Genomic DNA, 25,445 nt, shown 5'->3' with positions numbered 1-25,445 from the left:
CACTCTCTAACCCCTAGATGGTCCCCGTGCCATGCTCCCTGACTGTGTGCTCACCAGGGGCAGGGCTGTGACTCTTCACAGATGTCCCACAGCACTGGCTTTCCCTCCTGCAGCCGTGGCACCAGGACAGGGCCCGCTGGGGGAAGGGGCTCTCAATCTGCCCCAGTGGCCTTGGGCTCTTGTAATACCAGAAGCTGGCACCAGCCTTCATCCCAGAACAGCTCACACCAAGCAGAAGAGGGTCCAGGCCAGTAGGGACAGCTGAGTCCCCAGAGCATTTATTATCATCAGGCATCAGCAGTCATGGGGGTGGGGGACAGAGACAGGAGACTCATTTGCCCTTCAGGTAGATCTTGGGGGTCTGCCAGCCTTGGGGGGCTTCCTTCAGGCCTGCCTTCTGCCAGATGCGCCTCAGGTCTCTCTCGAACTTCATCTGCGAGGGCAGAGGGAGTGACCACCAACAGGTTCATGGCATAGGCACGCACCCCAGCCACCCCACATAGCTGCAGTCAAGGGCCATGCTCACCTGCTTCCGTTTCAGACGTGCTTCCCTGACTTTCCGCCGCAGGAACCGGGTCCTCTTGACCAGCTTGCGGTACTTGTGATGATTCATCTTCCGCCGGCGGATCTTGAGCACGTTTCTGCACTGTATCTGGGGCGCATCCCAGATGTCCTTACCACCATGCTCGACCCCTTCGCCCACCTGACTGGGTGGACACTCATAGAGTTGGGCTGGAGACACAGTCCCTGGGGCCCCAGTGTCCAGTCTGGGTAGGAGGTAGCGAATGGTCAGCCAGCTCTCCAGGGGGCTGATGGACATCTTCCTTGGGACCAGCATCTCCTCAAGTTCCATGTGGACCTGCCTGCCAGGGAGAGAGGCAACCCCACTTGGGCCTGTTGGCTTCGTGCTATAGCAAGGCCTGCAGGCATGCCTGCCCAGCACCCCTAAGACAGGCCAGGGTCCACTGCAGCCTGCAGGAGACAAGAGAGCACAGTTAATTACCGCTCATGGGGCTACACGACCCACACAGCCATGGGGCCTGTGGAGCAGAAACCCCTGAAGCCCTGCTGACATTCTCAAGCCAAGACTCGCCTTCTGTGACATCTGGATGTCTACAAGGTTGTCTGCTCTCATCCATCAGAGAGCAGACAGAATGAAAACTACAAGCACAGAAAATTAACCAAACTGATCACATGGATCAGACTTGTATAATTCAGTGAAACTATGAGCCATGCCGTGTAGGGCCACCCAAGACAGACGGGTCATGGTGGAGGGTTCTGACAAAACGTGGTCATTAGAGAAGGGAATGGCAAACCACTTCAGTATTCTTGCCTTGAGAACCCCATGAACAGTATGAAAAGACAAAAAGATATGACACTGAAAAATGAACTCCGCAGGTCAGGAGGTGCCTGATATGCCACTGGAGAAGAACAGAGAAAAAGCTTCAGAAGGAATGAAGAAGCTAAGCCAAAGTGGAAATAACGCCCAGGTGTGGATATATCTGGTGATGGAAGTTAAAGTCCAATGCTATAAATAACAATATTGCATAGGAACCTGGAATATTAGGTCCATGAATTAAAGTGAATTGGAAGTGGTCAAACAGGAGATGGCAAGAGTGAACATTGACATTTTAGGAATCAGTGAACTAAAATGGACCGGAATAGGAGAATTTAATCCAGATGACCATTATTTTTACCACTGTGGGCAAGAATCCCTTAAAAGAAACGGAGTAGCCCTCACAGTCAACAAGAGTCTGAAATGCAGCACTTGGATACAATCTCAAAAATGAAAGAATGATCTCTGTTTCCAACGCAAACCATTCAGTATCACAGTAATCCAAGTCTATGCCCCAACCACTAATACCAAAGAAGCTGAAGTTGAATGGTTCCACAAATACCTACCTGATCTTCTAGAACTAACAATAAAAAATATGTCCTTTTCATCATGGGGGACTGGAATGCAAAAGTAGGAAGTAAAGAGATACCTGAAGTAACAGGCAAGTTTGGCCTTGGAGTACAAAATAAAGTTTGCCAAGAGAACACACTGGTCATAGCAAACACCCTCATCCAACAACACAAGAAATGACTCTACACATGGACATCACCAGATGATCTATACTGAAATCAGATTGATTATATTATTTGCAGCCGAAGATGGAGCAGTTTTATATAGTCAGCAAAAACAAGACTGGGAACTGACTGTGGCTCAGATCACGAACTCCTTATTGCCAAATTCAGACTTAAATGGAAAAAAGTAGGGAAAACCATTAGACTATTCAGGTATGACCTAAATCAAATCCCTTATGATTATACAGTAGAAGTGACAAATAGACTCAAGGGATTAGAGTTGATACAGTGTTTGAAGAACTATGGACAGAAGTTCATAACAGCGTACAGAAGACGCTGCTCAAGACCATCCCCAAGAAAATAAAAGCAAAAAGCAAATGGTTGTCTGAGGAGGCCTTGAAAATAGCTGAGAAAAGAAGAGAAGTGAAAGGCAAAGGAGAAAAGGAAAGATATACCCATCTGATAATGCAGAGTTCTAAAGAATAGCAAAGAGATAAAAGAAAACCTACCTCAGTGATCAAAAATGCAAAGAAATAGAGGAAAGCAATAGAATAGGAAAGACTAGAGAACTCTTCAAGAAAATTAGAGATACCAAAGGAACATTTCATGCAAAGATAGGCACAGTAAAGGACAGAAATGGTATGGACCTAACAAAAGCAGAAGATATTAAGAAGAGGTGGCAAGAATACCCAGAAGAACTATACAAAAGAGACCTTCGGTCAGTTCAGTTGCTCAGTCGTGTTCGACTCTTTGCGACCCCATGGACTGCAGCACGCCAGGCTTCCCTGTCCATCACCAACTCCCGGAGCTTGCTCAAACTCATATCCATCAAGTCAGTGATGCCATCCAACCATCTCATCCTCTGTCATCCCCTTCTCCTCTTGCCTTCAATCTTTCCTAGCATCGAGGTCTTTTCCAATGAGTCAGCTCTTCACATCAGGTGGGAGTTTCAGCTTCAGCCTCAGTCCTTCCAATGAATATTCAGGACTGATTTCCTTTAGGATGGACTGGTTGGATCTCCTTGCTGTCCAAGGGACTCTGAAGAGTCTTCTCCAACAATACAGTTCAAAAGCATCAATTCTTTTTTTTTTCCCGTTTCCAAAAAGAGGTTTTATTTACTCTGGTCCACAGTTGGTATTTTCACATTATTTCTTGGTCCTAGGGCTCCTGGGCAGGGGCTGGTCCCTGTGGGGCCTCTGGGTGGGGGTCCCTGTGCAGTACTTGGTGGGGGAGTAGGGACAAGTGTGGGGGTGGGGGCTGGCTTTGTGTCAAGCACTCAGAACTCCACTGTCCTGCCTGGGCCTCAGTGTCCCCACTGGGCCCCTGGGAGGGCCCAGGATTGGTGATCTGAGAGTCCTAGGGAAATCCATGAGGCCTAAAATATTTTGGGACTGTGGCCTGACCTTCTCTCAGCTCCACCCCCTGCCACCATTCCCCTGAAGAAAAAGTATTTTCATTTCATTAAAACTGCCTGAAACTTTTGTGGGTACAGAAACCACAAACTGATCGGTAGAAAAAAGAGAAACAGGGAAGACATAACCGGAAACCACTTGGGGCCAGTTCCCCTCCTTGCCTGGGTTTCTTCTTCCCCCTAACAGCTTGGCCTAAAGTCTGCTGGGAAACCTGATGCCTGGAGCTGCCCTGGTGGGGACCCCCCACCCCACATGCATCTGGATATGGCCTTCACCCCTTTCCCCCAGAGTCTCAACTGGTAGCATTCAGACATGTAGAAAAACAAGACAAAAAACACAGAAAGACCCAAAAACCCAGATGAGGCAATGATGTGGGGAGATGGCCTGCACAGGTGTCTCAGTAGCCTGCCTCCTCCTGGTAGTAGGGAGGGCACTCTGAGGGCTCCCCTGGGCCTGGGCCATCTCCAGCAGCTGCTGGAGTCCCGTCGGCCGCTGGGCCTTGAGGGCAGTACTTGGGGTCGTATATCTGCCGGCCCAGGCCAAAGACCTGACCACTCTGGTTGGCACCCTGTGTGTAGCCCATCTACAGGGACATGGAGGAATTATCACATTTGTCTGTCCCCAGCTTTGTGTCTTAAATGTGCCACCGAGTCCCTGGAGCTGTCATGCCCACCTGGCTGGCACACTTGTTTGTGCCCATCTGGAGGCTGACGGTCGAGTGGTCCATGGGGGGCAGGATATGGTTTTGGGGGTTGTACAGATGCCGTCTGGTGCCGTAAGCTGTCATGCCAGACTGGCTGGCACATCTGTTGGCGCCCATCTGGAGCCCAATGATGCACTGGCCCACCTTCATGGTGGCATCATCAAAGTTTCGCTCCTGCTTCTCTGAGTATTTGACACCAATGTCCACTCTGCAGCCCTTTGTCTTGGCCTTCCCAGCCAGGGCAAGAAGAGACACCTGCACCTGAGTCAAGCTCCCACTTTCAAACAGGTCATTGGCCTCGAACAGGTCAACAGGATTCATGCCCTAGCTCACCATGGCCTTGATGAAGTTGGAGAGGTTTTCTAGCTGGTGCCAGTTCTGCATGGAGCGGTTGATCTTACGGATTGAGCCCGGCTGCAGTTTATTCATGAGTGTGCACAATATGATCCCATCCTTCAGACCCTTCTGGAAGTCTGGGCCAAAGGAGAGGCCAGTGAGTCCCTCAATCCAGCTTCGGAGCTCTGCCTCTTTCTGAGGGTCATATTTGGACTGTAGCCGGTTCTTGACCTCGGCCGAGAGCCCGTATGAAGGCCCCTTGTTGAACTGCGTGGAGCTCATGGCTGGCGGGCGCGGCACCGCGGGACGGGACGGACGGACCCAAAAGCATCAATTCTTCAGCATTCAGCTTTCTTTATAGTCCAACTGTCATATCTGTACATGACAACTGGAAAAACCATAGCTTTGACTAGATGGACCTCTGTTGGCAAAGTAATGCCTCTGCTTTTTAATACGCTGTCCAGGTTTGTCATAGCTTTTATTTCAAGGAGCAAGTGTCTTTTAATTTCATGGTTGCAGTCACCATCTGCAGTGATTTTGGAGCCCAAGAAAATAAAGTATGTCACTGTTTACATTGTTTCCCCATCTGTTCGCCATGAAGTGATGGGACCAGGATGCCATGATCATAGTTTGTTGAATGTTGAGTTTTAAGCAAACTTTTCCACTCTCCTCTTTCACTTTCATCAAGATGCTCTTTAGTTCTTCTTCACTTTCTGCCATAAAGGTGGTGTCATCTGCATATCTAAGGTTATTGATATTTCTTACGGGAATCTTGATTCCAGCTTGTGTTTCATCCAGCCTGGCATTTTGCATGATGTACTCTGCACACCTTGACAGTGTATTAAAAAGCAGAGACATTACTTTGCCAACAAAGGTTTGCCTAGTCAAAGCTATGGTTTTTCCAGTAGTCATGTACGGATGTGAGATTTGGACCATAAAGAAAGCTGAGTGCCGAAGAACTAATGATATTGAATTGTGGTGCTGGAGAAGACTCTTGAGAGCCCCTTGGACTGCAAGGAGATCAAACCAGTCAATCCTAAAGGAAATTCTGGAAGGACTGATGCTGAAGCTCCAATATTTGGCCCCCTGATGCAAAAAGTCGACTCACTGGAAAAGATCTCGATGCTGAGAAAGACTGAAGGCAGAAGACGATGACAGAGAAAGAGATGGTTGGATGGCCTACCGACATGAGTTTGAACAAGCTCCGGGAGATGGTGAAGGACAGGGAAGCCTGGCGTGCTGCAGTCCATGGGGGTCACAACGAGCCCGACAGGACTGAGCGACTGAACAACAGGGTTGTTCGTGTTGCCTGGCCCTGCCTCTAGGTGGTCCGGAACAGCAGCGCAGGTCACCGAGCTGCTAACCCCACACTCCTAACCCAGATGTGTATCCCGCCCATCTCCCTCCACGGGGCTTCTTACCTGCCCTGGGAACAGCCCTGAGCAGCTGGGAAGTCAGGCGTATCAGAAACATGGTCTGTACGTGGCTGTGGCCCCAGGCGATCAGCGGAGCTGGAACACAGGTGTGCGCCTAGGTCACTCTGGGGGCTCTGGTCTCGTTCCGATTCCCGCACCCTGTCTCCCTCGCCACCCTCTCCCACCACGAGGATGCCACTTCGAGTACAGCTTCCTCCCTCAAAACCTCTGCCTCCGAGGGTCCCCAGCTGCGCGACTCTGGGCAGGTACTGGCCCTCCCTGAGCCTCAGCTTCACCCCAAGTCTCCCACCTCGCAGGTTGTGTCGACGATCGGGTCTCGGTCCCCGAGCCCCAGCCAGCCGCGGCCTCCTGGGCTGTCCCTGGAGCCCGCTCGCCGCGTCCTCACACAGACCCTCCCCAGACGCCGCAAGAGGGTTCAACAAACCATACCTTCGCCTCTCTCAAGTACTTCCGGTCCGTTCCTAAGGCCGCCCCAGCCCGAGCGAGGCAGCCCGCGTGTTTCTACGCCCACCGCCCCCTAGCGCCCCACTCCCAGTCGGCGCAGGCCCTGCCGGACCCAGAAAGCGACGGTTTCCGGCCGGAGGAACCGCCCCGCCCCTCCCCGTGCCCAGCCCCTCCCACAGCTTGCCGACTCCGCCTGTCCCTCGCGGAGGCTAGAAAACTACACTTACCACAATCCCAAGCGTGTCCTCTGTGCGCCTGCGTGGCTCGAACTCTGGTCGCTCCCCGACAGTCAAGGGTCAGTCGTCCCGGAAAGCCGGAAATGGCGTTTTCCAGACGACGGAGATTTTGCGGGGGGCGACGGAAGTGGTCCTAACTACTTCAGATGCTGGGGCGGGAGCCGGACTCGGAGCAACTCGTCTTGAGGGGCGTCTTCACCCCCGAACCCGCCTCTTGGGGTGGGGAAGGTAGTAGACAGGTGCCAGGTGTTGGGCTAGAGCGGGGGGGCCGTCAGGAGTGACTTGGGTGTCTCGGACCCGGCACCTCTCTACTTTGGCTTGCAGCATCCGCTCTGCCAGTCTGGATAAGCGAAGGACGTCACGCATGTACCGTGGGATGGATAATACGACGCTTTTTGCATGGGTGGAGAGTGTATATTTCTTCCTTAAAGCAAACAAGCTCCTATGTTGTGTCCATGAGAAGTTTCTGTCTGAAAACCAGAAGCAGCATGGAGTTGAGCTGACCCAGTGTTGTTCCTCAGGGTAAGGGGCTCAGAGGGCCCACTTAACCCGTGTAACACAGAAAGGCTGTTGTCCTGAGGTTGGCTAGGATGGACAGGATCCCCAGAATGGACCTGAAGGAATTCCTGCTGGGACAAGGATGTGGGGAAGTCTCTTTGGTCCTCCTCTGAGGCTTGCCCTGTAGGAGGGTCTTCCAGTGAGTCTTAGTATGAAATGGCCAGGCCTAGCCACCCCCAGGCCCCAACTTGGCTAAGCAGAGAGTGGAGGATAGGCCAATGGGAGGGCAAAACTGCAGGATCTGGGCCCAGCTCTATAACTGAGTCTCCAGAGGATGTACCCTTCAACCTGAGGGGCAGCTTCTGGTTCCCAGGTTGAAAGGTCTCTACACACATCCAGGGGCCTCTCTCTCATCCTCCACAGGCTTTTATGGTTTGGTTCTAAGAGTGAGCCACCTGGACCCTGGATGCTGAACTTGCTGCCTTCATACCTTGGCTGTACTGACTTCAGGCACCTTTCTCCAGGCCACTAGCACCAGGAAGGGTGTACCTTCCACCCATGAAGAAGTGCTGATCTGGAGAGAGCCAAGACAGGGCATAGACACGCCCCCCCCCCTCCCCCGAGTGCCTTTGATCTGCACAGAGTGCACACAGCACTTGGAGACAACCCTGACCCACCCTGCTCATTGGCACCACCGCGCTGTCCTCACCCACTCCCACAGAGGACCCCTCCAGGGTGATGCTCTTTGTCCTTTGCAAACCCTCCATTTACCCTGCTGGCAGCAGACAGCTCAGAGCCTCACAAGCCCTCAGAGAGAAGCAGACGCACAGAATTCAGTACAAAACCCAACACAGTAATGAGATCAGAGAGGGGAGCGCAGACACACTGCTAGATCGGTGTTGCAGGCTGTGCAGGGGAGCAAACAATGAGAATGACAAACGACAAGCCCTTTAACTTTCCAAATGTCCTGAGTAGAGAGAATTGTTTATTTAATAACGTAAAATGCATATATAGGAAACTTCTCTAGAAGCTGGTGGCCTGCACTCAGCATCACACAGATAAAAATATACGACTTTCAACACAGATCTAAATACCTTCACATTTTAAAAATCAGAATTCTCTACACAAGTTTTAAGCTGACAGTTCAAGTTCTCAGTTTTCATATATAGCTTTAACTCGTATTAAACACATGTTTATTTACAACGTGGACAGAGTAAGGGGCTATTAAGGCCATTTTCTCATTGTGAAACACTGCAAAATACATATAGTATAACCTAATATAGGCAAAATTTCGAAAAGTCATTTTCTTGGTTTAACGTAATTATGGGTTCAGGGGTGAACAGACAGCCTGTCGTAGCACCAAACCCCGCTGCTGGGACACATGCCCTGCCTTTGCACCTAGCAGGGCTGCTGCTGAGGCACTGGGCAAGAGCCGGGGGCTGGGCCCGGGCCAGACGAAAGGGCACCTTGCCAGCCTCTCCATGCCATCTCCAAATTCATCACACGGTCCAGGGTCAACAACTATATCCAGAAAGAGTCACGCCCTAGGGCCAGCAGCTGAGGTGTCCACACCGAGGGCCAAAGCACAGTCCTGCGGGGACCCCACCCCTCACCTCCGGTGCCTGCTGTGCCCAGGATGGTCCCGCTCATAGCGATGGCCTGTTCGCTCATAAGACCGAGAACGCTCTCGTCGCTGTTCTCTATAGTAATGACTTTTTTTCTTGTATTTTCCAGAAGTATCCGCCCGTTCCCGTGAGTGGCTCCGAGAGCGGGAGGAGCTCCGGCTCCGGGACTTGTGTGGCTTCTGGGCAGAGTAGTTGCAGTCCTTGGATCTCCGGTAGCTCCGCACCTTGGATCCTTTGTAGGGGGCACCCCGATGAGCCTGACGTGGTGGGGAGTCACTCCGGCTCCGCGAGCGGCTCTGTGACTTGGACCCACCAGATGTGGAGCCACTGTCACTTTTCCTGTGAAGGAGACCACCAGGCAGGTGACCACCCATCCTGACCACTTCAGGGTCAGGAGCAATTGTCCCCAAGGAAAGGCCACAACACTTCCCTAGGAAACATCCCAGTGCCTGCTGCAGCCCCATGCACCCAAGCAGCACATACCTTCTCTTAGGGGACGCAGAACGTGACGGGGACCTTGAGTAGCTCTGCTCGTGACTCCCGCTCCGACTTCGACTCCCCTGCCCCTTTGGCAAGCTGAGAATAGAGCAGAGAACAGTTGAGACCTCAAGTCTCTCGCCAACCCCAGTGCCATCTGGGCACAGGGCTACTCACCCATTCACTGGACTGTCCACCTTGGTTTTCTTCACACCCTCCACTTTCCTCTTGGTGTTCTTCACGGAGAGTGGGGAAGGCTTGTTTCCTTTGCCTTCTTTGGGGGATTCCACTAGAATCAATCACAAGAAGTTACAACCCAACAACTGCTCTGGTGAGAAACGGGAAAGCTGAGCAAGGTGAGGCCACTTCCAAGGGACTGCTGCTGCCAACTCTGACTTCTGGCTCCCAGCCCAGTTCAGGACCTCCAGATGCAGAAGACCACCTGTCTCACTCGCCAGGCCTCTGGGACTGGGGGCGGGCATCATGCTTAACTCTAGACAACAGGATCTACTCCTCCAGATTTATGAGACTTTCATCAAGGCAAACTACTTGGGTGGGCTGGGTAATGAGAGCCATTTCAGGAGCCTGTCCATACCCCTTACTAATGAAAACACAAGAACGGACTTCCTAGGAGCCCCCATCTCACTTCAAAGATTGCCTCTTGTTTGCTGGGGACTCTGGAGCCCTCAGGAGTGCTCAGACTAGCTGCAAATGTGATCCGAGAGAACTCAGGGTGAGAAGGCCGCCCCTAGGGGAGACGCTTACCAGGCTTGGGGGCAGGCGAGAACCGCGATGCACTGTCCAGCACCTGGGTGCTGCTGGGCAGCAGGCCCTTGGCTTGTGCCTTTGCCTCATCAAGGGCGTGCCTGCGCTTCTCCACTTCACTCTCCAGGTGAGTCAGATCAACCTAGAAAAGCCAGAGTGCATGATTCAGACCAGATGCTTCCAGTGAAACACAGGTGCATGCACACGTTACATGAAAAGACACAGAACCTTTTTCCGAGTATACAGCTGCAGGATTTTTAAGCAGATCTCTTGAATTTCTTCTTCAGTTGCTCCAAACAAAAGAAACCAATGGGGACGATTGGGTAAAGGGATCTGTAAACACAGAGGCCATCATCATTAACCATTCTTCATAGCCAACAAGGTTCTCAGGGAAATAAAAACAAGCCTGATGGTCACCAACAAGTAGGCTTTTTATTGATGCCAGTGAACATAACTTGAAGCATAGTACACAGTTTACTGGGGTTGGTGACTCCCCAGGTGGCCCCGCACTGACCTCCAGCGTCCGGGCAGCCAGATAGATGCAGGCACAGGCGATGCTCTCAGGCTGGAACCTCACAAAAACATCTGTGCGAAGGCTGTCGTTCATGTAGTTCCTGAAAACCAAACACAGGAAGAACTGAAACCCCTGGGGCACGCACATAACACCCGTCTGCACTGTCGAGGTAAAGTCACTACTCCACTAACTAGTCTACGGCCAGGACTTAAGAGCTAGACAGTCCTGTGATTCTCACAAGTTCATGGAGAAACGTCCCAGATGCTTTTTCTGAATACAGGATAGGAAGATAGGGAAACTACTGAAAAAAATCTTTTAAAGCTGGCTGAATGTCAGAGAGTACATGTTGCTATGAAAGAGAACCAACTTTAACTTTACTTTTCCCTCTCAACCTTTGGCCTGCTCTCATGCAAAACACAGTGCCTCAGAAAGATGTCTACTGTGGCAGTTCAACATATTTGATTAAGAAAATTTAAATGCTCAAAATCCATAGTGCAGAGAAACATGCAAACTCAAATGAACGGGCTGAGCACAAAGCCTGCGAGGGCCTTTCTGAGACAAGTCGTCCTCTTGCGCTCCTTTTCCGGGAAGAGGTGCTCGTGGCGTGGCTTCTTCCACACGGGAGTCCACTTGATAAGGGGAAAAAACTCCCTTGGGTGCATGGGAACGTCATGCAGAGGGCTCAGTGCCCAAAGGGAAATCCTCTTCTCAGGCTTATCAAAGAACCGTTTCCAAATTGTCCCATTTCAATAAGGAGTCTTAAAATGAACATTCATAAAATCAGATAAAAGCAACAAAATACTAGAAGTTTCATCACAATCAGTACATTTTTAACAGCTATCATATTAGAAGATATAAAAATACAAAACATTTGCATTTCTTAAAAGGTTAGAATTCTAATGCTGGCTACATTTTCAGCAATTTCATTTAGATACGTTTCTCTAAGATTTAAAAGACCAAAAATCAAACCTCACATTAATTTTATCAATATTGCAAAAACACAAGAAAACAGAAAATACTGCAGAGATTCATTGCACAAGAGAACAGCTGAACAGGTCATACATTCATTGCTTCTAACATACCCCAATGATAGTAGGCTACACCCACAAGGGCAGCCAAGTCATGCTGGAGCCTAACTGATGCACCCCCCACCCTGGTTATCTCTGCCCCAAATCCTGGAGAAGGTGACCTACAAACCCATGGAGAGCTTTCTCAGCGAGAAATTCTACATGTGCCCACTAGGAGCACCTGGCTCTTAAGATCTCGCTCCAGGTACCCAGAAGGGACCAAAGAACCTTGTGTGATGGAGCCAAAGCCATATGTCCCGAGAGTTGCAAGTAAACAAACATTTAATAAACACAACCATCAGTAACTATTTTGGTTCTAATAAAAAAACATTTAGTACTCAGTTATAACATTATTAAACCATTAACTTTTATGTCCTTAAAAAAACAAAAGTCCTCAAAACATATACTTAAAGTTACTATTTTTAAAATAAGTTACAATATAAACAGTGTCCATGGAATGATTTAAAGATGCACACCTTTTACAAGAATGTGTCAACCCTTAGCTGCTGAAAAGAGCAACTTCAGGACTTCCAGAAATAAATAACACCACCCACACTACAGTCTCAACTCCCACCAGCCAGTTTTCACATCATCCCCTAGTTTGCTTTTTTTAAGAGAAAGGTACTGCATCTTTATTGCACAGGTAGAGCAGTTTCAAATGGACAAAATTCAAGTCAAAGACAGTTATCAACTCTAATCAATACAATTACCAAGCACGACAGAGGATTAACAAGAAGCACAACCGTCAGAGAACCACAGCAGCAGTGGGCCAGCACTAGACTATCGTGCGCATACCACCATCTAGAGCCAGCCTTCGGTGGAGAGCCTGCACGGGGTTGGCTGAGGACGGCCGCTGTCCCCGCACCGAAGCGCTTGGACAGGAGAGGAGAAGTCTTAGTCACTTACCCTCAGAGGCTACCCTTTGATTGAAAGAGTACAGAAAAGAAAAGTCAAAATAGGTTCTCCATTAGCACAGCACAGCACCAGACAATTCAGGCAGCAAAAACATGACCCTTACAGACCTAACTCTGTGGGAAAGCACCCAGCACTGAACCGTTACTTCAGGCTTCACTTCTAGTATATCAGCATATTGTTAAAATTAGTCCCCAAATTGTAGGAAGGCCCTACACTCCCTCTTTCTCCCATATGATTTGCTTAATTGAGGCAGTGAGAAGCAAGTTCACATTAGATATAAAACCACTAAGTCCACACTGCCAGCTGTGGGAAAGATCCCGACGTGCCTCGTCAACAGCCCCCAAAGGGAAGCCCGCTGACTGCTCTCCTGGGGGGTAGGGGGTGATGGGTCACCTTACCGTTCCACCAGTGCCTGATATTTTGGGAATCTGGTTGGAATTTACATGGCAGGAACACTGGGCACTTGGACAATTCCAGCCCACAACCAAGTCATGGGACCGACTACCCACTGCCCAGGTGCCTCAAATCAACATACTCCTGTACTGCCCTGGCTGGTCTCATGTAACAAGGAAGGTCAACTCACCATGAAGTCTGGACCAGGTGTTGGTTACGCTCACACTCTAACACCTGAAGGTACATAACGATTATCTGGAAGATACGGGTCAGGCAGTTATTACCGAGAACCTTGAGAACCCAGAATTCAGATCTTGAGGGCGTCCATGCAGCAAACAAGAGCCTTGTGCTAGATCCCAGGGCTGGCTCCTGTCACACGCCCGGTGCACAGTTCAGCTGGAGGGGAGTTTTTGCTGATGTGCCTGTTCCCTGCTTTTGAGCCAGGCACCAGGGAAGCGCGGGAGGACCTAGCTGCACTGAGTTGCTCGCGGCCGGGACTGAGGCTCATTCCCATCTTCAACACATTCTCCACCAGTGAGAGTAGCCTGCCCGCAACGTTTCTGTACCCCAGCCGCTAACATATACAAGGCATGGCATGAGAATACTTTCAGCAAATGAAGAAAAAGGTCTTAAATCTATGGCGAGTAATTTACCAAGATTCTGAATTAATGCCAGAAAGTCACACAAGTGAGAAAAAAGCTATGAGGAAACCCCCAATAAAAAGGGGACACAGAGAGAGGAAAACAGCACTCTGCGTTTGAGGGGAACATGGAAGATATGTGTGCTATCATATGCTCAACTGATAACACGCTGTAAAACTGTCTTCCTTCACTTCCAAATAAACAGTTGAGAATTCTTCCAATTCCCCCATAAAAGAAAATAAAGTTATTACTTAGGCAGCTTTAGAAAGTCAGCTGTTGAGAAAGAAACAGTAAACTGACAGATTTCATTCTTACTATTTCTGAAAGCTCAAACTTAAAAGAGATAACTTCCACCTCTTAAAAATATACTATTAAAATTAACATAATATGAAAAGGCTGATGACAAAACAGTTATCTTTCAGAGTACAGGTATAAACTGGAAAACCAAATCAGGGACACATTTAATCCTTTGGAGTTCCCAATCTGGGTGGGAATGCAGCAGTCACTTTAGTGGGCTCACGTGGCAACTGGGCCTCATACCCACCTTGTGAGGGTGCTTCACGTGGACGCAGAAACCCAGCTCCTTGAGAACTCGCCTTTCCGCCTTTATAATTTGATTCTTTAAGTTAACGTAATCTTGATCCAAGAGGAGAGGCACAGGTTTTCTACAAAGACAAAACACACAATCTGCATAAGAGTCAAACAAAATAGAGTCTATCAAATCCCACAGTTACCTCCAATGACAATCTACCATACACACAACACAGATGGAGTCAGGAAGTTCACTTCCTTTAACTAACAAAACCACGAAGTCTTCCTCAAACCCCATGCTAACCTACTTATGCCGCCTCAACAACCCTCTCCCTGTTTTCCTTACAGACGATGAACATGGACTGAAGAGTGGAGGGCCTCACCATCTCATCGCACAAGGACTGCATGTCCTTTGTTGGGCTCAAGACATAAGCAGATGCACTGTGGATGAATGGAAATCCAAAGAACCAACAGAAGCATGATGCTTAAACAGCCAAAACTGTTTCACAAAGGACCTCCATTACCTGGAGCATTGGAAAGCCTAAGCCAAGGATGCTTCTAAATACCCTACAATACACAGGAAAGTCCCCACAACAAAGACTCATCCAGCCCAAAATGAAAACAGTGCTGAGGTTTAGAACCAGCTCCAGAGCATCCAGGCTGACCAAACAGCCTGGCTGGCAACCAGTCACGCAGACAATAGCCACAATCCCCTTTCCTGCTGACAGTGGTCCCTTCACTGATTAACAGTATCTGAAGGGTACCTCCCAGCCGCCAGGCCTCCTTCTGGACACAAGTGTAAAACCTCACACCCTAAATTTGTCCCAGAAACTAGTGTAACTGAATAACTGCGAAAACACAGAGGCAGATATCTGTGACAGCGCTGATGGACTCACTTTTTCTCTCGCAGATGTCGAAGGCGATGAAACACGTTGATGACGTCCCGTATCCGCCTTGGAGCCTCTTCTATCTTGGAGGCCAGGTGAACACAGGCCATTGACACGTGCTGAAATGTAAGCGATGGGACAGAGGTTCATTCCAAGGACCAGTCTCCAACAGCTGAAGAACGGCGGTTAAGAGCAGAGGAGATACACTCCGAGAAAAAGGCCACTTGGGAGAGACCCCTCTACAGCACAGGGAGCTTCCCAACACACCCCGCCCCAAATACAGCAAGCACTACAATTGCCAAGACCAGTACTCCTTCCTCTGAGCGACCCGCAACACCACAAACCCTGGTTTCCTGTCAACACGTTTGTGTGGGGAGGAAAGACAGGAAGTCTCACCTCCATGGAATGCTTCACAAAGGACTTGGTGTAGAAGAACCGCTGGAACAACACCTGCCCGGTAGCCATGGCCACCTGCACAAGAGAAGGATTCCATCCTTTTCAATTGCCCACTTCAAGGATCTCAAATTAAACCACTGGGTTTCGCAAAACTCCTGATAAAGAACCAGAACCTAAAATGTTTTCTACATCCACAAAGGTTCTTCGCATCCCGCTGCCTCGCCTCTTTAATCACCTCTGGCGGGCTGCAGCAGGGGTGCTCCGGCCTTGGGTAGGCGCTGGGCCCAGGTTCCGGGCGGGGACACGGAACGGGGTGGGGGCTAAGTTCTCGGTGGGAATAAGGAGAGTGATCCGAGCAGGGTACCAGACGTCAGTAAGGAGTGGGGTTGGGATCCGGGTAGGGGGTCACTGCTGGGCCCAGATCCTGGGCAGGGACACGAAGCGAGCTCCGGGTCCGATTTCGGCCCCGCCGCCAACAAAGGGCCTGGCAACCTTCCCGGAGCGGGCGCGGCGGTTACCTCGGCCCGAGGCTCGCGGCAGCTCCCTCACCTGCGGCAGGCGGAGCAGGATGCCGGCCGCCTGGATGAGCTCGCAGCCCACCACGCGGAGGTCGGTTTCCGTGTCGGTGTCGAGGCCACTCGACATGGACGGCGTGAAGCGGAGCTTGTCGTCGGGCAGAAGGCAGTTCTCCAAAGTGATGAGCACCCCGGAGTACAGCCGGTCCCCGATCAGCACCCCCTGTGACGCGGGGGCTGTGCCTCCGGAGCCCGGCGTGCCAGCCGCTACCGCGGGGGCCGTCGACCCTTGAGCCCCGGCCCCGGCCGCCGCCGCCATTTTGTGCCGCCGACTCCCTCTCTGGCTCCTTCCCGGCAGGGCGGCTCCTCGCGACGCTCTACGACCGCGACCGCTCCGCCCCGCCGCGTGCCATTGGTTCGACTGGCGCACGGCTGGGTTCCCTTGCCCCGATTGGCTCTGCTGCCTGTCCGTCAGCGGCGCGACTGACGCCACAACTCGGCGCGGGTGGGGGAACGGGCTCGTTACCCAGTAGGCCCTGCGGCGCCCTGGCGAGACCGTCGTCTCGATCCCGACCCGGAAGTAGTAGTCGTAGGGGCCGGCTCCCGGCCACTTTCCGGGTGTAACCGTTCGGGCGTACCCGTAGGATCCGCGCAGAGACCCGGGAGCTCGCGAAGTTCCCACGGCAGCCCCGGGCTTCTTAGGGGTCAAGCGGTTGCCGAGGGAGGCCGAAGGGGCCCGCAGGCATCCCCTGGTAAGCGGAGCCAGGCGAGACGCCCCTTGCCGCGAAGGCCCGCGGGGCGGGGGCGGCAGGCAGCTCTCCTTCGTCTTTCGGGCGGGTGGTCCAGGGCTTGAGTGGAGCTGTCGGACGTCTCCGAGGCCTCCGACCTTAAAGGATGGGCGCACGCGTGGTAAGTTTTCCCGGCCCGCGCCCAGGAGCAACGAGATGCTGTTTCCCTAGTTAATTTGTGCCCTCCGACACGGTGTTTACTGAGTCGAGGTTTTGTACAGGTATTAACGCCAGACTCCCGAAGATCTCGCCTTCAGAATTGAGTCTAGAGAGAAGAGAGATGGTAGCTGGAAACGTTTAATTCGATGTTCCTACAAAGCACAGCAACTGCAAAGAGGCATGAAGCATGAGTTCCCCCGAGGTTGGCAGAAGAGCTAGGCTGCGATGCGGGAGTGGGAGGACGCGGGCAGCATGGGAAGGGCTTGGAGTTTTGTCTTACCAACAGCGGGGAGCCGTCCAGGAGTTTGACCCTCCATTTCTCATTGGTTGCACCAGGCGCTCTCAGGATTAGTGACTGCCAGCTTCTGGTGGGCGTTGGTGGTGGTGGTGCGGGTGTGTGCCAGGAACAGCCCACAGTTGTCTGCCACTTCCTCGCTTTCCTTTATCAAGATGAACAAAGGCAGCTCCTCCATGACAGTGCCTGTTACACAGAACTTCGTCCCCACGCCAGAGAGCTCCCTGTATCCTCCACCCTGTTGTCTTTCAACAAGAGCCGTTTACTGACGAGGTATGGAGTCAGGCACTGCATACAGTGTGGCAGAACAGGACACAGCTCTCTGCCTTCCAGTGCTTAGTCTAGTGGCCATCACTGGATATAACTAGGGCTAGAGGAGGCGTCGGAGAAGGCAATGGCACCCCACTCCAGTACTCTTGCCTGGAAAATCCCATGGACAGAGGAGCCTGGAAGGCTGCAGTCCATGGGGTCGCTGAGGGTTGGACATGACTGAGCGACTTCACTTCACTTTTCACTTTCATGCATTGGAGAAGGAAATGGCAACCCACTCCACTGTTCTTGCCTGGAGAATCCCAGGGACGGGGGAGCCTGGTGGACTACCGTCTATGGGGTTGCACAGAGTTGGACATGACTGAAGCGACTTAACAGCAGCTGCAGAGGAGCCGTCCTCTTAGGAAGCCAGTGCAGTAATTGCAGCCATAAGACACTTGCCCACATGAGGATGGAGGGAAGTGGGCAGACCAGGCAGTGGGTGACCAGGATTTGATTGGCCCCTTATTGAGTTGGAGCTTGTATGTCTGAAGAAGCAGTGGCTTCCAGGGGTTGGCTGGCAAAGGATGTTGCTCAGGACTCAGTGTGGGAGTTTTGGGGTGAGGGCAGGTAAGCATAGGAGTCCGCAGTGACTACTATAGTGGGCCTGAAAAGCGCTCCTAGAGCAGAGGGTGTGAGGGTGAGGTGGGGAGAGAGTGTATGTCACCCAGGGCTGACAGTGTCCCTAGAGTGGGGGACTAGGAGATGTCCGGGAGTGGTGGGGCTGACCAGAGACCCAGTGACAGGAAGCCAGAGCTAGAGGGTTCAGCAGATGAGGCTCCCACAGAGGACCAGAGGAAGGCCCTGTCACTGAGCAGGTGGGGAGACACCTCTGCGTGGCTGTGGTTAGAAGAGGTGGACAGGGCTGACCTGTGAAGCAGCCTCCATCAGCAGGGATTTCTGGTTTGATTGTGGAACTAATGAAGTTAAGTATTTGGGTGAGGGACCAGAACCCTTACATTAAAGCTCCCCAGGTGATCTGATGGTCACTCCACCTGTGGAGGCTAAGGTGAGCCTGGGATCAGGAGAGCCACCCTGCCTGCTGCCACTGCTGGTCTACAGTGAGGGAAACCAGCTGCTGCTCAGCGGCTGAAGAATTGAGCCAGGAGTCCCTGCTGGAAACCAAAATGGGGTAGGGGAGGGCACTATTAGCAAGGTCAGGGTCAGGCCTGGTGCACACCCTCAGCCTTCAGGAGAATCTAAGGTTCCCAGGGGAAGCCTCATCCTGGTAGCATCAACACCCAGTCAGGGCCCGCCCAAGGCATTTGTTGATACCAAAGAAGTTAAACACCACAGAAACTTTATTTACACAATCCATGTGAGATTTCTGAACCTGTGCCAATGAGGCAAGACAAGTCCTTTTCTCTCCGGCCTGTAACTGACATGTAAATTAACACAAATGCAAGTCAAACCTACACACTGTTGACAAATAACTTGTAGTCCCTATTTTAGTATTATCATCACAGGAGGATGCTCAAAGGGCCGTTGCTATCAGCGTCCCCCTCAGTGGTGCTGTGCCACCCTGGAAAAAATTCCTTCAGGCTCCTTCCCATCCCCCAAGGCAGCAACAAATCCTTCTTCTCGCCTTCTTTTGGACAAAGCAGCCAGAGATTTAAAAGTCTTTGGTTCATAGATGGCTAGATCTGCAAGTACTTTCCTGTTGAGCTCCACCTGGCACTGGGAAGAAAATCTTTGTTAAATATTTTAGCATTTCAGTGAAACATAAAATGACTCTGAATGCAGCTGATCACCCTGTGATTTCAGTCACCAATACATACTGCTTGAGCACTAGTGGGGGAGAGGGCATTGTGAGTCTTGTCCAAGTAGGACACGTGAATAGAAGGGAAGGGCGCAGCTCCCAATGCCAGATTCCTGGCCTAAGTTATCCCTTTAAGACAGGTGGGAAGAGGAAACCACAATTTCCATTGTATAAATGGTGAAAAATGACACATGGAAAAGGAATGTGAGGCACAGAAGCACAAGGACCAAAACTGGGCATTCTGGGCTTCCCAGGTGGCTCAGTGGTGTGAAGAATCTGCCTGCCAATGCAAAAGACATGGGTTCAATCCCTAATCTGGGGAGGTCCCACATGCAGTGGAGCAACTAAGCCTGTTGTTGGCCTAGTGCCCCTGCCCTACAAAAGAAGCCACTGCAATGAGAAGCCCACGTGCCACAACTAGAGACTAGACCCTGTTCACCATGACTAGAGAGGGCCTACATGCAGCAACAAAGACCAAGCACAGCCAGAAATAAACAAAACTGGGCATTCCTAATTTCCGTAAGAGAGCCCAAGTCATCTGTCGAGTAAGAGAATAGAAAACCAATGGACAGTGCCTGTGAGTCTGAGGTGCAGGGAAAAAAAGGGGGTGGTCTTATGACATTAAATGCAGCTGTGCAGGAGTGACTCCTACTACCTAGGACCCCTGTGCAAAATCCCTCTCCTTTCTAAGCCAGTTTCCCATGAGTAAAATGGAAGTGTCACACCTACACTTGCCCTGAGGATCTCTGTAAAGTGCCAGGCCCACCTGGCACAGGAAGAAGCACAGCACCAACTCACCTACTCCCCAAGCTTTTTAAGAAAAAATTTAACTCATAAGAAAGCAGAGGGAGTAGGGACAGACTTCCTGGTGGTCCAGTGGTTAAGTCTCTGCACTTCCACTGCAGGGGGTTCAGGTTTCCTCCCTGGTTAGGGTTAGGAATTGAACCCTGGTTGGGGGGAAGTTCCATATGTCATAGGGTGCAGCCAAAAAAGCAGAGGAAATGGCATACTGTCTAGATGCCAGGGAGTGAGATGCTCTGACACTTGCTTACTCTAACATTCCAAATGTTTTGCTACATTTAATTATGTTTCAACTTGATCTGCCACCTTGTCATAATTTATTCAACATGAAAAATTTGAAATTAAACTTCAAAGTTAAAGCAAAGTTTTTCTGTTTTTCATTCTTGATGGGGAAACAACATGATTGTGTCTTGGTACCACACACCCTATTACTAATTCTGCTACCAGCAGGGCAATGAAAGAGCAAGTGAGGTGAACCCCAGAACCCACCAGAACCCCACCCCAAGAGTGAAAGCAGTGGGCCCCAATGCCAACTCTTAAGTCCTCTGTAATCTTGGATTTCTCTAATATTAATAAAGACACCGCCGCCCCCCCCCCCCCCCAAAAAAAGAATGAAAACAGTGTTAGGCTGCTAATACTCCACGGTGGAGCCTGCTAGAGCATGAAAACTGGACGGGTTATAAAGACGTTCAATGTCTCAGCAGGACCACATCCTCGACCATACCTTAATCAAATTGAGGATGAATGCTGGGTATTTCAGACCATGTTCCTGGGAGGCAGCTGTAATTCGATTAATCCAGAGCTGAAATGAGAAAACGTCGAAATGTTTGAGAACCAGCTGTATGTCACGTCCACACCTCCCAGCAAAGGTTCTGACTGAACTAAAAAAATTTTTTGTAAAAGCAGATACAAAAGTCAGTGGCCTATGCAGGCTGCACTGCAAACAACAGTGAGCAAAGCCTGGTACCCTTCGTCCAAATGCCAGGTGTAAAGCTCACATCTCGCACAGTCGAGCTGGAATACAAAAATCAGCGAGAGATGCTGGGGCAGACACCACTCCGGGTGTAGAAAAAATCCCTGTGTGGGAATTAGGACAGCCACTGAGACGGGTGCTACCAGGCAGGGACGGAGCGCTCCAGGGTGGAAGCTTCAGGAGGTGAGCAGCCTGGAGGGGAGAAAGCGGGGGCCCCGCGAAGGGCCGGGGTTACGTGGACAGTGGCGTCCGCTCCAGGGGGGAAAGCTGCGTCGGGAAAGCTGCGAGGGCGGGAGGGTTCGCCGGGTCGGGGCCACCCACGGCTGCAGGGCGCCGCGGGCTCAGGAGGGCAGGGTGAGGCCGAGAGGGCCGCGCTTACCGTCCGCAGGTTCCTTTTCTTCAGACTGCGGGCTCGCGTGCATCGCACGAACGCTCGCGTCACAGCCCTGACGGCCAGCCGGTAGCACCGATTCTTCCTCCCTTGGAAGTGCTGGTTAAGAAACGAGAGAGGATGCGGTCGGCGGGGCCCGCGCATGCCGGGCCGGCCAGGGGAGCGGAGCGCGCGGCACACTCACCCGCGCGTGCTTCAGCACCTCCTGAACCCTCCAGTAGCGGTCGGTGATGCGGTTCCGCAGCCAGAGCGGCGCACTGAGGAAGACCATGACGCCGGCACCGCCGTTTACCAAGGCGTGTGTTGCTCGGCCGCCACACCCCTCGAAAGCTTCCGGGTCAACTCAGCCCTCCTCAAGAGAACTTCCGGCCGTCGCGCGTGCGCTTCGGGCCCGCAGCGACAACCCGCCTCTGTACGCATGCTCAGGCTAGGGGGCGGGGTGGTGGGCCCTCCCGCGACCGGGCCTAGGCGGGGGTCCAGCAGAAGGGTGGCAGAGAGTGGTTCCTTCTGCGGACCCGAGCAACGCTGCTTTTCACAGCGGGGCAGAGTCTCCATTGGGCCACTGAGCTGAGCACTTTCAAATGATTGGAATGACAGGTTTTATCCCGTGTGTATTTTGTCACTGTTTTACCACAGGCCAATGCAGGAGACGTCGGTTTGTTCCCTGGATAGAAAAGATCCCCTGAAGAAGGAAATGCAACCCACACCAGTATTCTTGCCTGGGAAATCCCGTGGACAGAGGAGCCTGGCGGGCTACAGTCCATGAGGGTCACAGAGTTGGACCCGACTTAGCGACTGAACAACAACCACTATATTACCATTATTACGGAAAATAATGAAGAGGCAAAGTGGGCGTGTGCAATTTCTTAGTAACTTTTCATTTAATTGTAGTTTTCAGTTCGGTTCAGTCGCTCAGTTGTGTCCGACTGTTTGTGACACCATGGACTGCAGCATGCCAGGCTTCCCTGTCCATCACCAACTCCTGGAGCTTGCTCAAATTCATGTCCATCCAGTAGGCGATGCCATCCAACCATCTCTTCCTCTCTCGTCCACTTCTCCTGCCTTCAATCTTTCCCAGAATCAGGGTCTTTTCCAATGAGTCAGTTCTTCAATCAGGTGGCCAAAGTATTGGAGTTTCAGCTTCAGCATCATCAGCCCTTCCAATGAATATTCAGGACTGATTTCCTTTAGGATGGACTGGTTGGATCTCCTTGCAGTCCAAGGAACTCTCAGGAGCCTTCTCCAACACCACAGTTCAAAAGCATCAATTCTTCAGTGCTCAACTTTCTTTATGGTCCAACTCTCACATCCATACATGACTACTGGAAAAACCATATCTTTAACTAGATGGACCTTTTTCAGCAAAATAATGTCTCTGCCTTTTAATGTGCTGTCTAGGTTGGTCATAGCTTTTCTTCCAAGGTGCAAATGTCTTTTAATTTCAAGGCTGCTGTCAGCATCTGCAGTGATTTTGGAACCCAAGAAAATGAACTATGTCACAGTTTCCATTTTTCCCCATCTATTTGCCATGAAGTAATGGGGTCAAGGCTATGGTTTTTCCAGTGGTCATATATGGATGTGAGAGTTGGACTGTGAAGAAAGCTGAGTGCTGAAGAATTAATGCTTTTGAACTGCGGTGTTGCAGAAGACTCTTGAGAGTCCCTTGGACTGCAAGGAGATCCAACCAGTCCATTCTAAAAGAGATCAGTACTGGGTGTTCTTTGGAAGGAATGATGCTAAAGCTGAAACTCCAGTACTTTGGCCACCTCATGTGAAGAGTTGACTCATTGGAAAAGACTGATGCTGGGAGGGATTGGGGGCAGGAGGAAAAGGGACGACAGAGGATGAGATGGCTGGATGGCATCACCGACTCAATGGATGTGAGTTTGAGTGAACTCCGGGAGTTGTTGATGGACAGGGAGGCCTGGCATGCTGCAATTCATGGGGTCGCAAAGAGTCAGACACGACTGAGCGACTGAACTGAACTGAACTGAATGGGACCAGATGATATGATCTTTGTTGTCTGAATGTTAAGTTTTAAGCCAGCTTTTTTCACCCTCCTCTTTCACTTTCATCAAGAGGCTCTTTAGTTCCTCTTCACTTTCTTTTATAACGGTGTTGTCATCTGCATAACTGAGGTTATTGATATTTCTCTGGGCAGTCTTGATTCTGGCTTGTGCTTCATTCAGCCCTGCATTTCACATGATGTGCTCTGCATCAAAGTTAAATAAGCAGGGTGACACTATACAGCCTCATGTACTCCTTTCCCAATTTGGAACCAGTCCATTGTTCCATGTCTGGTTCTAACTTACACAAAAGTTGGAAGACTAGTCCCCAAAACTCTCCAATATGCATTACCCAAATGCACCAATTGTTTAATTTGCTCTATTTTTTAATCATTCTCTGTATAGTTGTTTATAAACACATTACTGGGGATTTCTTCTGGTCCTTTCAAGAGGAAGTTGGAGACAGCTAAATACGTCATGGTATGTTTCCTAAGAACAAAGACAGTCTCATACAAATCACAGCACAATGATCGAAGTCAGGAAATTTACCAGTAAAGCAATAATGCTGTCTAGTCCAACTCAGTTCTGTCCAAAGTTCTTACCGCTTTTTCCTCTGTCCAGGATCACACTCTGCATTTTCAGTCTTAATCTGGAATAGTTCCTCTACCTTTCTTTGTCTTTCATGACCTTGGCATTCTTGAAGAGTACAGGCTAGTTATTTTGCAGAGTGCCTTTCAACCAGAGTTTGTGTGCTGCTTCCTTGTGATTAGAATCAGGTTACACATTTTCGGCAGAATACTGCAGAAATTATATTGTGTCCTTGGTATGGGGTATCAGGGGGCCACGATGGCAGCCTGTCCCAACACAGGTAATGTTAGCTTTGACCACTTGGTTATGGTTGCCAGGTTTACGTTTGAACTAATACGTAGTTTGTAGGGAAATACTTCATGAGTCATCCCAGGTCTTCCTGTAAGCATGTGCAGAGACCAGGTAGGAGAACAGAGGTGCACTGAATCGTGCATGTGAGAGAGGGAGAATACAGACTGGTCAACATCTCGGCCAGCACAACAGCTCTGGAGCAAAGACTGCCTAGCAGGGAAGCCTTGTGTTGGGCGGAGATGGCCAGACCCCGGCACCTGTGCTGTGCTCAGCCAACACTGGGGCCACTAGGAGAAGTTTGCCTTCAGCTGAAATGCTGCCATGGACTTGAAGTTCCACAAGGTGCGGCAGGGGGTAGGGGGGTGTCGAATGGATGTCTGAGCAGCCTCTTTGTGGCCAGCAGGCTCTAAGACCACTTGTACTCACTCACTTGGGTGTCTATCATTGACTTTATAACTCTTTCCATATTTATTGGCATTCTCTTTAAAGAAGAGCCTTCCCTTGGGGCTCTAGATAGTGTTGGAAGGATGCATCCAGAGGGTGGTGGTCCAGCGACAAGGAAGTGTTGACTCAGCCAGGCAAAGGGTCAGCATGTGCCAGACCCAGTGTGGGCAAGGTCAGCAAAAGGCCAGAGTGGTGGGAGCAGAGCCAGTGCAGGTCCAGGGCCAGGGAGCAAGTCAGCTGCCAGAGGCCAGAAACCGAGGCTGGTGAGAATATATGGGCCCTGGATGTCGAGGAAGGACTCTGCTGTCCTGGGTACCACGGGCTTCTTCATAGTATGGTGGCCACAGGGCAGGACAACGCAGCCTGGTCACCTTTTCAGCCCACCCTGGAAGGTCACACAGCATCGCTTTGGCAGTGCTAGGGCACTGGACTCGTCACAAAAGTCTGCTCAAAAGGAGGAGACCCAGACTCCAGCTCTGGATGGGAAGAACAAGGGGATCCCACTGGAGGGAGTGCATTCAACAGCCAAGATCACTGGGGTATCAACAAACACCATACACTATGTTTGGTCTACACTCCATGAGAGGAAGCCCCTGGGGGATCATGCCATAGGATTATGGCTATTGTTCTAAGAGCCCCCAGGAGTCACAGGTTAAACCAGAAGATCAGTTAGGTTGGGGGCAGGCAAAGCTGACTGTTGCTGGCCTGGATGTGGTGGATGCAGTGGGAGAGGTGAGAGTCAGTCTAGGGGTGTACTCTGAGGCTGAGCCCACAGGCTGTGCT

General features: G+C 51.0%; 3 protein-coding genes and 1 pseudogene across 7 annotated transcripts; all 4 read right to left on the bottom strand.

Annotated features, from left to right (window-relative positions):
* Positions 1-242: 242 nt before the first annotated feature.
* AURKAIP1 (aurora kinase A interacting protein 1) lies at positions 243-6,417 on the bottom strand. 2 transcript variants are annotated; one of them, XM_004013783.4, is made up of 4 exons: positions 6,244-6,417; positions 5,940-6,029; positions 527-972; positions 243-433 (listed from the first exon to the last, which is right to left on the bottom strand). In XM_004013783.4, the coding sequence occupies exons 2-4, from the start codon at positions 5,989-5,991 to the stop codon at positions 332-334; spliced, it is 600 nt and encodes a 199-aa protein (XP_004013832.1). In that variant the 5' UTR covers positions 5,992-6,029; positions 6,244-6,417; the 3' UTR covers positions 243-331. The 2 variants fall into 2 exon arrangements, with proteins under 2 accessions (XP_004013832.1, XP_004013833.1); XM_004013784.5 differs by having other exon boundaries at positions 6,384-6,417.
* On the bottom strand, positions 3,765-4,842 carry LOC101107036 (calponin-2-like; annotated as a pseudogene).
* Positions 6,418-8,081: 1,664 nt separating the features above from the next.
* CCNL2 (cyclin L2) lies at positions 8,082-16,200 on the bottom strand. 4 transcript variants are annotated; one of them, XM_004013782.5, is made up of 11 exons: positions 15,893-16,200; positions 15,344-15,418; positions 14,957-15,066; positions 14,074-14,194; positions 13,079-13,143; positions 10,514-10,613; positions 10,228-10,332; positions 10,000-10,141; positions 9,412-9,523; positions 9,241-9,333; positions 8,082-9,096 (listed from the first exon to the last, which is right to left on the bottom strand). In XM_004013782.5, the coding sequence occupies exons 1-11, from the start codon at positions 16,175-16,177 to the stop codon at positions 8,742-8,744; spliced, it is 1,563 nt and encodes a 520-aa protein (XP_004013831.2). In that variant the 5' UTR covers positions 16,178-16,200; the 3' UTR covers positions 8,082-8,741. The 4 variants fall into 4 exon arrangements, with proteins under 4 accessions (XP_004013831.2, XP_060252559.1, XP_060252560.1 ...); XM_060396576.1 differs by having other exon boundaries at positions 8,082-9,333; XM_060396577.1 differs by having other exon boundaries at positions 8,082-9,333; positions 15,862-15,941.
* A 2,492-nt stretch (positions 16,201-18,692) lies between these two features.
* Positions 18,693-21,665, bottom strand: MRPL20 (mitochondrial ribosomal protein L20). The gene is made up of 4 exons (XM_004013780.4): positions 21,518-21,665; positions 21,322-21,432; positions 20,694-20,771; positions 18,693-19,086 (listed from the first exon to the last, which is right to left on the bottom strand). Exons 1-4 carry the CDS (start codon positions 21,602-21,604, stop codon positions 18,913-18,915), a joined length of 450 nt encoding a protein of 149 aa, XP_004013829.1. The 5' UTR covers positions 21,605-21,665; the 3' UTR covers positions 18,693-18,912.
* Positions 21,666-25,445: the final 3,780 nt, after the last annotated feature.

The sequence above is a fragment of the Ovis aries genome, chromosome 12, assembly GCF_016772045.2.
Source record: "Ovis aries strain OAR_USU_Benz2616 breed Rambouillet chromosome 12, ARS-UI_Ramb_v3.0, whole genome shotgun sequence".
Taxonomy (NCBI): domain Eukaryota; kingdom Metazoa; phylum Chordata; class Mammalia; order Artiodactyla; family Bovidae; genus Ovis; species Ovis aries.
Note: the sequence above shows the minus strand (reverse complement) of the source record. Positions and strands in the feature narration are given on the sequence as shown.

Excerpts from the sequence above, each read along its gene's own strand:
- AURKAIP1 (XM_004013783.4), bottom strand. The coding sequence starts at position 5,991 with ATGTTTCTGATACGCCTGACTTCCCAGCTGCTCAGGGCTGTTCCCAGG. Across the intron at positions 973-5,939 it reads CAGGGCTGTTCCCAGGGCAG|GCTGCAGTGGACCCTGGCCT; the intron begins GTAAGAAGCCCC and ends TGTCTCCTGCAG. Across the intron at positions 434-526 it reads CACGTCTGAAACGGAAGCAG|ATGAAGTTCGAGAGAGACCT; the intron begins GTGAGCATGGCC and ends CTGCCCTCGCAG.
- CCNL2 (XM_060396576.1), bottom strand. The coding sequence starts at position 16,177 with ATGGCGGCGGCGGCCGGGGCCGGGGCTCAAGGGTCGACGGCCCCCGCG. Across the intron at positions 15,067-15,343 it reads TTGTGAAGCATTCCATGGAG|CACGTGTCAATGGCCTGTGT; the intron begins GTGAGACTTCCT and ends CTTACATTTCAG. Across the intron at positions 10,333-10,513 it reads TGGCTGCCCGGACGCTGGAG|ATCCCTTTACCCAATCGTCC; the intron begins GTCAGTGCGGGG and ends CTGTGTTTACAG.
- MRPL20 (XM_004013780.4), bottom strand. The coding sequence starts at position 21,604 with ATGGTCTTCCTCAGTGCGCCGCTCTGGCTGCGGAACCGCATCACCGAC. Across the intron at positions 20,772-21,321 it reads AGAAAAGGAACCTGCGGACG|CTCTGGATTAATCGAATTAC; the intron begins GTAAGCGCGGCC and ends TTCTCATTTCAG. Across the intron at positions 19,087-20,693 it reads TCATCCTCAATTTGATTAAG|TGCCAGGTGGAGCTCAACAG; the intron begins GTATGGTCGAGG and ends TTTTCTTCCCAG.